General features: G+C 31.0%; 2 protein-coding genes across 3 annotated transcripts; one reads left to right on the top strand and one right to left on the bottom strand.

Annotated features, from left to right (window-relative positions):
• The first annotated feature begins 248 nt into the window (after window positions 1–248).
• Window positions 249–2007, top strand: LOC113377699 (ubiquitin domain-containing protein 1). 2 transcript variants are annotated; one of them, XM_026618097.1, is made up of 3 exons: window positions 249–516; window positions 732–1224; window positions 1751–2007. In XM_026618097.1, the coding sequence occupies exons 1-3, from the start codon at window positions 440–442 to the stop codon at window positions 1901–1903; spliced, it is 723 nt and encodes a 240-aa protein (XP_026473882.1). In that variant the 5' UTR covers window positions 249–439; the 3' UTR covers window positions 1904–2007. The 2 variants fall into 2 exon arrangements, with proteins under 2 accessions (XP_026473882.1, XP_026473881.1); XM_026618096.1 differs by having other exon boundaries at window positions 249–521; window positions 746–1224.
• A 2945-nt stretch (window positions 2008–4952) lies between these two features.
• LOC113377977 (major facilitator superfamily domain-containing protein 6-A) lies at window positions 4953–7715 on the bottom strand. Its single transcript, XM_026618452.1, has 7 exons — window positions 7490–7715; window positions 7158–7421; window positions 6298–7099; window positions 5959–6228; window positions 5778–5874; window positions 5392–5684; window positions 4953–5285 (listed from the first exon to the last, which is right to left on the bottom strand). The coding sequence occupies exons 1-7, from the start codon at window positions 7612–7614 to the stop codon at window positions 5046–5048; spliced, it is 2091 nt and encodes a 696-aa protein (XP_026474237.1). The 5' UTR covers window positions 7615–7715; the 3' UTR covers window positions 4953–5045.
• Between the last annotated feature and the right edge of the window lie 2621 nt (window positions 7716–10336).

Raw genomic sequence — 10336 nt, 5'->3', positions numbered from 1 at the left:
TTTTATGCGATAAGATCGTCGCTATGTAATATATAAGCGATAAAATACATAGTATTTATAATTACCTATTTGAAAATATTTAAAACAATTGTTATTAATCATTGATCAATATTTATTGATAACTGATTGTTTTCATGAGTATTTAATTATGGTTCGAGAAGTATTAGTCCCTAAAAAACTCACCCGTGGCGCAGTAAATCGCATACGATCTTTCAACATTTAATTGTTTGATTGAAATAGAACAACTTGACGCGTGAAGTGAGATGCTGTGTAAGTCTTTTACGCACAGTGAAAACATAAGATTTTCGGAACCAGTTTGTGTTCATGACAATGTTTCTCGTGTAGTGTGTAAAATGTTTTTTTATTTGAAAAATGGTTCGGTGTTGTGGTTTTGATGGAACTATTAGTCTGCAATGCTTGCTTGGATTTATAAATCAGAATGGGTGGGTGCTTAGGTACATCTAGAACAAGGAGTGTTGCTATAGATGGTTCACCAGGAGTTTCGAGACCCAATTCATCAGGTGAGCACTTTTCTAGTTTTACTTTATAAGATAATATGCACGTCAGTGACGTTCCATAATTATTTTAAAATTTCCTTCATATAATTCATTTTCAACCTGCTTGTTTATATTTGTGTTACTTGACAGTTTTTACTAGGGCACTTAAATTATAAAGTGACGTGTTGTATTGCGAAATAACTGATCTCTGTAATTAAGTACGAATGTTGTAACAATTTCAATTATAGGTGGTGCTAGAAAAAATCACCCTCTGTGTCATGAAACTATACGGTGGAAATCAGATGTTCCATTGACTGAAGGTCAGTTACGTAGTAAAAGAGATGAGTTTTGGGACACTGCCCCTGCATTTGATGGCCGTAAGGAAATTTGGGATGCCTTACGAGCTGCTGCCGTTGCAGCTGAGACAATAGACTTTGAATTAGCTCAGGCTATTTTGGATGGTGCCAATATTTCAGTGCCTAATGGGTATTTAACTGAATGTTATGATGAGTTAGGGACAAGATATCAAGTTCCAATCTACTGTTTGTCATATCCAATAAATATTGTTAAAGAAGATAATGGCAGAGATTCCCCAGCTGATTGTTCAGAACCTGTTGATGCCGGAATAGAAATGACTCTAAAGTTACGTTTATCATCTACGTCTCAAGATATTAAACTTCAAGTTTATTCGAAGGATACAATTGGACAGTGCAAAAAAAAGTTACAAGTATGTTTTCATATGATTTTTTTATTTCCCTTAATGTTCAACAATTAAAGTACACTGGAAGGAAGATTAAAACTTCATAGAAGGCTTTGGAATATTATTTAACATGCTTAAACTGACTACTTTACTTTTTTATATTACCATTTTGATGACAATGATACCAATATTGTATTGAAAAATTGTTGAAAGTTTCTAAAATATTGTTACGATAAAAGCATTGAACATCAATAAAAGTTTCATGCATTTTTTACATAGGTTTGTTCAAAATCCTTACCTTTTGGCTAAAGGCCTTCATTCAGTGGAAAAGTACTAAACCTAATTAAGCCTAAAGAAAACAATTTTGATGCAAATATTTAATTGTTTATGAAAAGTTGCAAGTGGAAGATGAGTTTAAGAATTTTCATATTTCTGATCACATTTGCAAGAAAACATACATTACTCAAGCATTTATTGTTGGTTTTGTGATAGTATTGATGAGATGATGATATTATCTGAAATATTCAACATTTTATTTAATTTGTTATTTAAGGTTCAAGAGGGAGTTGAGAGTTTATGTCAGCGATGGTTTTTTGGAGGAAAGCTTTTGGGAGACAAACTGACTGTGGAAGATAGTCGTGTTCAGCCAGGCTATGTTGTTCAAGTAATAATCAATACAGAAATGCTACGAAATCGGCCTAGCTAGCATTATACTAAGTTGTCTTTTTTAACTTGTATGGGCTTTAAACTAAACTTGTGTGTTGATACTACCATGCACTTGAGTAATTTCAGCATTTATTTGAACCATTGCAGGACTGATTTCTAAATTTATCAATATATATATATATATATATATATATATATATATATATATATATATATATATATATATATGTATATACATAGATGAGCTTTATTTATATGTACAAGCCGTGTGTATGTATATGGAGTTGTATATTTAATTTCATACATGTATATTGAAATATATTTCCTACTTTGTTAAATATATATATATATATATATATATATATATATATATATAGTTGTATTTTAACATATGTCTATATTTCACAATTTGATTTATTTTTGTAACATTAAACATAATTTTAAACTCTGCTCTCATTTGATAATGTAAATGAATAGATTGAAATTTTGTAAATATTGTAAGAATTGCATTAACCAGAGAATGTAAATAAAGTTTATTAATAATTTTCTATATGTAATTACGCAAACTTTAATTTTTTCTAACTCGACAATATTTATTCTTCTGCTAATTTATGTAATTATATTTTTTATATCTTAAAAATAACTTAGATAAAATTTGCATGGTGATTTAAATAAATACTTTGCAAATTACTTCAAGCAAATTTTATTATGATAAACACTATTGAATCAGATACCATTAGATGCGACTGGTTTTTGTTGAAGTTGAGTTGCAGGCTTCATAGATTGTTATGAAGTTATCATAATTAAATTAAATTATTCTGTGATAATTTCCCATATCATGCAAAATATTGAGATATTTGTCATTATGTTGAGTTGTATTATAATTTTGTGCAATCAATATTTCTAATAACTTGTAGATAATAATAGTGCCTAGTAATATTTACATATTGTGTAGATTAATAACTTGGGTGTAATGGTGTTTCTTCCATAAATCGTGTATAGTGGGTCTGGTTATCATTTTAAATTTGATACATAATTTTGCAGTAAATTTTATTTTATTGACTTTGAAGTATATTTGAAATTATTAGAGTGTATAGTTGAATTTATAATTTTAATTGTTTTAGAAATTGATATAATCGCAATATGTTTTTTTTTTTTTACTTACTGAAAAGACTTCTGTATTGATTATCTTATAAGGATTTGTTGTGCAAATTAGTATTTAGGTTTAACAATTTTCTTAAATAATCGAAACAACTTGATATTAATTTGATTAATTTAATTCAGTTGATTTTAAAATAAATATTTATAACAAAGTCGTAATGATTTATGGATAAATTAGATGTTTTTATATATATATATATATATATATATATATATATATATTCACAACATACATTTGTATGTGTATATATAACAGTGTTGTGCCAAACAACGATTTCACATTTTTATTTCGAATGAGGTACATATGACAGTTTATATGATGTTATATCTTAAATTTACAACGAATACGATAACACCGATTTTTATAAATTTCATCTTTAATTTTGAGTTGCTATTTTTTTTTTTAATTTAGTTTTTGAATGTTTATAGTTGTAAGTTACTGCAACTTTGAATTATAAAGAATATTTTTACATACAAAACAAAATTTATAAACAGTTGCAATATAGAAATAAATAAGAATCGGTGGCTCATAGGATATATACATATATCAACATACAAATATATGGGTTCTATCTGTACATTTACATATATGTACATACTTGTATGGGTATACATATATACAAGTCAACTACATTTGTGTTACGTTACATTATACAAGTAGACACATATCCTCGAGATAGGACATGAGAATACAAGTATAAACAATAGCTCATTATTATTTACTTACAATTAAGTTAGAAGTTTCTATATATACCTAAAATAAATCAACAATTTTAAATTTTCTAAATTTTATTTATAACATTATCTGTAATAAGATGGAAGTTGGGCTTGAATTAATATTATTTCCAAATGTTAACATATTTTTATATAATCTTTTTTTTTTATCATATTTGTTGTTCAAAATATGATTGTTATAATTTTCAACATCCAATGTGTGGTATATATTATTTTTCAATAATATTAACACTGCCCATAACCAGAATTCTTATCATTACTTTATGGATAAAAGCTGCTATACATAAATACCCATATCGGAAAAAAACTTTATAAATATGAAAATAATTTTCATTTTCCACTGCTACAGTCGAAGTACACTGAAAATATTAAAACTGTATCTGATATGCCCTTACACAAACATACATTTATATTTGAATATACATACATATTTATATTCATATATATATATATACTACGTATATTTTCAAATTGTTGTGTGCCATTGGAAAAATATATATACTTCGACTGCATCAAATGGTGGTTACCAATGATTGTGTCTCGGTAAAAATATATCTACTTTTCACAAATTGTAAATTACAGAAAATTCACAATCTTTGGTTTAATCTTAAGGGGAACACTGGTTAGTTTAGGTTCTGATATGTTTCGTACTCGTACAAGATTGCTAATCCCGCTAAGGCATCATATTATATGCAAGTCGCTTTATTCAATGTATGACGACCACAGTGTTTGTTTCATGCCCAATATCTCAAAAGTATCTTTTAATATTCAATTAATATTTGATTTTGTTGGTCCTTCGACGAATCTTTTTTTAGTACTGAAGTGTTGATTATAATTTGAAGTATTTGTCGTCCTGTATACTAGAATTATTTACTTAAGTGTTCATTATTTATTAAATTTGAATAAATATATATATAATATTAGAATAAAAATCTTTATAACAAAATATTCAATTAAGTTATCTATTATAGAATAGCCCTGATATTTTTAAGAGCAAACATTGAACTATATATTATATGGCAAACAGTACGGCAAAAGCTACAAAGTATTTAGAGTAGATTTTAAAACACGCTGTAAACATTTATAATATATCTCCACGACTTTGCAAGTAACTTAACTTTTAACTAATATCATATAATCACTCAATGCCAAAACTTTTAAATTCTCTTATTGTTTTTCTTGATTATAAATGATTTAAGAACAAATTTAAATTGAAAGGGACGAGTTTTTATCGTCGAATTTGGCAACGTGGTGCAACTCACATATGTTGATTATTAGGTAGCTTTTCAGTATCCGGAGTTAAATGGACGCTGCTGCTGTTGAGGCGGAGGAGCGTTGTTAGCACTTTGGAGGAATGGATTATTGGCCCCTCCTCCTGGTACGTCTAGATTACCGCCCGTACTTTGATAAGTTGCGCCGTAGTTCTCTTGGCCAGCCATGTCGTGTAGACGGGAACTGGACAACGCACGTGGAATGGGATTGCTAGGTACGCCATGAGGAGCTAAATGTGCTGTTTCTTCGGCAACCTACGGATAATGAATTTTAAAATACCGTTTTGTGATTGTAATTTCTAATTTCTAAAAGCTGCAAAAATGAGTCAGTTTTAATTACAATTAATTCCATGTATTTTACCTGATGCGGATCTTCTGTTGTAGGTATATTAGATACAAATCCTTGTTCTTTTCTGTAGAAGTTAATGAAAATAAAGGCAGCTAATACTATGAGGCATATTACACCATAACCGCGAAATGTAGTCGTCGTTCCGAAATAGTTTACAAACATTCCTCCGATTACAGCACCACATCCGCGTCCAAGCCCATGGTGAATTCCTTGCAAGACTCCCTGAGCTGAAGAACGAAGTTGTTGTGGAGTATTGTGAGCGATATAAGAACAGCAGGCAGCCCAAACAGCGGCATGAGTGATTCCTGATTGTATTAGATTTCAATTGAATGTTCCGAAAAATGTAAGTTTTTGTTTTACTATATAATCAAAAATAATATTAGAAGTTAAACAATTACCTTGCATAAATTCGAATGGCAGAACCCACCAAGGGTCTTTTAACCAAGAAATGTAGAGAAAACGCAAAATATTTCCAACCAAGCCTAGACATAGGACCTAATAAATGTCAAAAATACTTTTATTATTACAGTTCTTAAGATTTATTGAATACTTCCCTAATCTAAAACAACAAGACGTTACCTTAACGTGCCCAATTTGTGTAATAAGCCTAAAACTGAAGAAGTACGCAAAAATTTCTGAAATGTGGTTTATTACTGAGGCGACGCCAAATAGAGTGGGTGAACCGCCGTAATCTTGAAGATGCCAAAATAGAAAGGTAAATATAAGTCCGATGCCAAATCCCATGAACCAAGCGACGAACAAGAACGACGCACACTTCAAATTCTTGAATTGTTTCAGAACTGTAACCCACTCCGGCATCTCTCTGGTTGTTTGTGCAAACATCTTTGTCTGCGAGTTGTATTAAACAAAAATTAGTAATGATGTACAAAATAAGAAAATATATTATTTTATACTTACTTGAGCACCCAATGGTTGCACATCTTCTGTGGCTCCTGTTGCAGGTGGTCCAGCTAATGAAGGCAGTTGCAATTGTTCGGCGAGCTGGTTTTGCATTTGTTCTTCATGAGAAATTGGTGGCGCTACTTTTTGGACAGGTTCGGGCTCTGGTTCTCGAAAATCATATTTGAAATTTATTTGAGTGGCTGTTATCAGTGCTGCACCCATTAAAACGGAGAATGTTGCAAAACAAATTGTGTAGTTCTTTTCTTGCTTTTCTGGGCCACATGGATGATCAGGAAAAGCTGTAGAATGATCTAACGCTATGCCAACGAAAAACATAGCTAATCCCCAACCTAATGAGCCAAACATTCGCTGATGACCATAACGATCGGCGTCTTCTCCTAACAATGTTATAACTGCTGAGTCTGCTAGTGTTATTGCCGGAGCACTAAAGAATTCGCCAATAATAACTAAAAGTAATAGCAAGAAAAATGCTTTCTGTATATCTTGTGTGCGATAGACGATGGATGAAAATAACGGCTTAACCCAACCACTATGGATGTTATCATCGTAATTGCTGGCAGCTTTTACATCCAGAGGCGACTGACCGATAGGAAAATGTAAACGTAGTGATCGTGGAAATTCATCTGGAACAGAACGTTTCAGCATTCGAGTTACATCCGGTGTACGTAACTCAAATTCGGTCAAATTTCTACGCTGCAGGCAACTTGCAGCGGGAGGCTGAATGAATCCCAACGGTAACGTAAATATAATCCATGCTGATAGCGATGCTAGTAATAACATCTTTCCCTTCTGCCATCTGTTACATTAAGAGATAATTTTTTATGTATTTGCAATATTACTATTCGAATTCTTACCTGTCGGCATAACTGCCCCAAAATGGTGCTGATAAAAATTCCACAAATGGTCTCGATCCTATTAATAATCCACACTGTCCAGGGTTCATCCCCATTTGTTTAAAATATACACCCATAAGTGGAAACAACGATCCAAAGGCAGAGTAGAAGAAGAAGTAAAATGTTTTTACCATCAATAGTTCTTGGTCCACCGCTCCGAATACGAGTTCTATTATGTCAGAACGACCACGAATTTTGTGTGTAGCTTCTTTTGGTTGCGGGTATCTACAACAAATATACAGCGTATGTTACAAAAAGTTTTCACAAAAAATATGTTCAGTTTCACGATCTACTTCGATGTGTCCACTTCGCCTTCGGCCTCTGGGTCGACCAGGGGCCTGATACCCTGTGCAGGTGCGATCTGTTGCGGAGCACCCATGCTTTGATCGTAGTCGTATTCATTGTGCATTCTCTCCATTGTTGAGTTGTTTGATCTTTCTCTGCTCTACTTGCAACTGCACAAACGGTTTGGCATGCAGTCGATGCACTGGTCCGCCGTTTGGGTATCTAACCTTGCCTGCGATGTCGTATTTACGCACGGCGTGCGAGTACGGACAATCGATTTACGAAGGTTCGTGCGATGTGAGAGCTTTCAAGTCTCCGATCAATAATCAACCAAAGTCAAACGACATCCCGCAACGCGCACGCTCCACGTGCAAATTGCTCATGTGCTGCACGAGGCGGTTCGAACATCTACTGAAAATTTCAGGAAGTTTACTAAGGGAAACGAGCAGTAGCGCTTCTGTATTCTGTAGCAACTGTTAAAAGTAGATTTAAACTAGTGGTGTATGGCACCGTGCCTTAATGCAAATTGCTGAAACTTTTTATATCAAAAAATATTTTTTATGAAAAAGCCTTCAAAATACTTGAATTCAAAAAACTTGATTTTTGAGAATTTTGAAATTTTTGAAAAAAATTGACTTCTTTTGAAAAAAAATTGGATATTTTTTGAAAATACTGAACTTTTTTCAAAGAATCGCGCTGCGTGGCCGTTTTAAAAATGAAATATCAAAGCGCGTAAGCGCCGCGCCAAAAAAATGGTACTTATTATTAAAATCTCTATAAAACTGATAATTTGATGTTCATTTGTCTAATGATCATTTTTAGCTGCCAACTTTACTAATTTACTTTTTCTATAGGATCTCCAAAACCGTTGGGTCTGCCTTAAAAATTTAGTCAGTCGTTCGTTTTGTCAATACAAATAAAATGTTTTTTAAATCATTCAAATTGGACGTTTCGTTCTCTCAAAAACTGAATTACCATTTTGGCCTCGTATCTTCAAAACATTCAAATGGCCTCGTATCTTCAAATATTTTGTGTGCATAGTTGTTTTATTGGTACTTATATTTTTAGAGAAAATTTGTCATTAAATTTTAAATTTAAATTGTATCGTAATTATAAATCTTGATTCCATCTATCGTCGCTGTATATTGTAACATAATAATATTGTTCGCGTATTGGGTAGAACGGTTAATTTAAATCTAATTGTATAATTTGTTAATTTTGAAACTTATAGTACGAAACTTTCATAATCTCACTATTTAATTGTAAAGATTTTTTGTTAAAAAGTGATTCGTTCATTTGAATTTTTGTACTTTTTGGTTTTAGATCCGTAGAGTCATGTTTAATTTTTTTGTTTTAAACGAAGATTAACGAAAATGTATTAACATTGTAAAATAATATATGTGTTACCAAACTTTAAGAATAATAATTATAAACTTTAAGCAACTGTTAACTTTGTTATGCACTGGAATTAAATTTATCTTATGCTATATGGAAAGTTTTGATATATTATTATCAATTATCAATTATCCTTTTTTAATTGATAAGTTTTAATATTAATTAGTACGAATCGGACAAGAGTTGATTAGACGGCGTAGAATTTACTGCATGCCGGAAATTTATCTAAAATTCTATAGCAGTCTGTCAGAGCATTGACAGATTTGTTTACAGCAACTTATTACGCATTTGTTTAAATTTAGTAACAATGTCCTGCATTGAACTAGTTTTCTCAACAATGTTGCATATCAGATGATTACAATTATCATTTACACATTTACAATTACATATTTATAATTGTATTTAGTTGCAAGATAATAAAGTTAGAATTTAAAGGATATTTTTAAAATACTGTCCATACATATTTTCCACCAAATTATGTATCCCTACAACCCATCTGTCGAACCTCATATCTCCGGAATTAAAAGATAGTTCCGCACTATTTGTATCACAATGAAAATTATTTTATGTTATGTAACAGTTCTGTAAACGTATGTTTTTTGACAGTCAATTAATGTATTATAACATCACAACAATATTGTACAATACATTTACATATCTTATTAATTTTGAATTTTCAGAGCAAATTAAGTATTTTTATTCGCATTCAACAAATGTGTTTGCAGAAATTTCATTAGACAATTCAGATTTTTACTTGATTGAATTACTTTAGGATTTTATCTAATATATGTTTTGAATCAATTTTAGTTGTTCTGGAAGGGGAAGTATGGACAAAATGGCATGGTGCTTTGTTTTTTTAATGGTATTTATTTATTTAATGTTGTTACAATTAGTCTAAATCGTTTTTACTTATCTTTGATTTATTGACTACCAATAAGATGTTTTTTATATGACAACCTATTACAAAAACAATTTATATTGTCAACCTATAGTACAGACAAAGTGACATGTAGGGTAAAAACATATTGAGATGATAATTTTCAAGAAAACAGTTTACAAATAAATTATTTAATCTTCTGGGACATTATCATATGAAGCATGAGCCTAAAGGGTACAAATCATGCATAGTAACCAATCTTTGCCATGCTGAGAATGGTAAAAGAGGGTTTAGCAGTAAATTCTAAGCTTTTCTTTTTACCAGCGTTACAATGGTTCTTTTGGTCTGTTTTTAGCAATTATTTCTTGAATACATGGAACAGAAGTTAAAAGTCAATCATCTTTGACAGATTTAGAATTTTTTCTTGGCCCCTGTAATGCTTGCGAAATAGTAGTCATTTTGTCCATTGCATAAGTATGTCATTTTGTCCGAAATTATTTTAATAAAATTGATCGAAATCACTAGTACTGGCATAAAGCAATTGATTTTAATTTAAATAATTAAGATTATCTATAAATAGAAC

Source organism: Ctenocephalides felis, unplaced genomic scaffold (assembly GCF_003426905.1).
Source record: "Ctenocephalides felis isolate EL2017-DRISC unplaced genomic scaffold, ASM342690v1 CF-g0.4_SCAFFOLD_01886, whole genome shotgun sequence".
Lineage (NCBI taxonomy): Eukaryota > Metazoa > Arthropoda > Insecta > Siphonaptera > Pulicidae > Ctenocephalides > Ctenocephalides felis.
The sequence above is the reverse complement of the archived record's forward strand: the minus strand, read 5'-3'. Positions and strand labels throughout refer to the sequence as shown.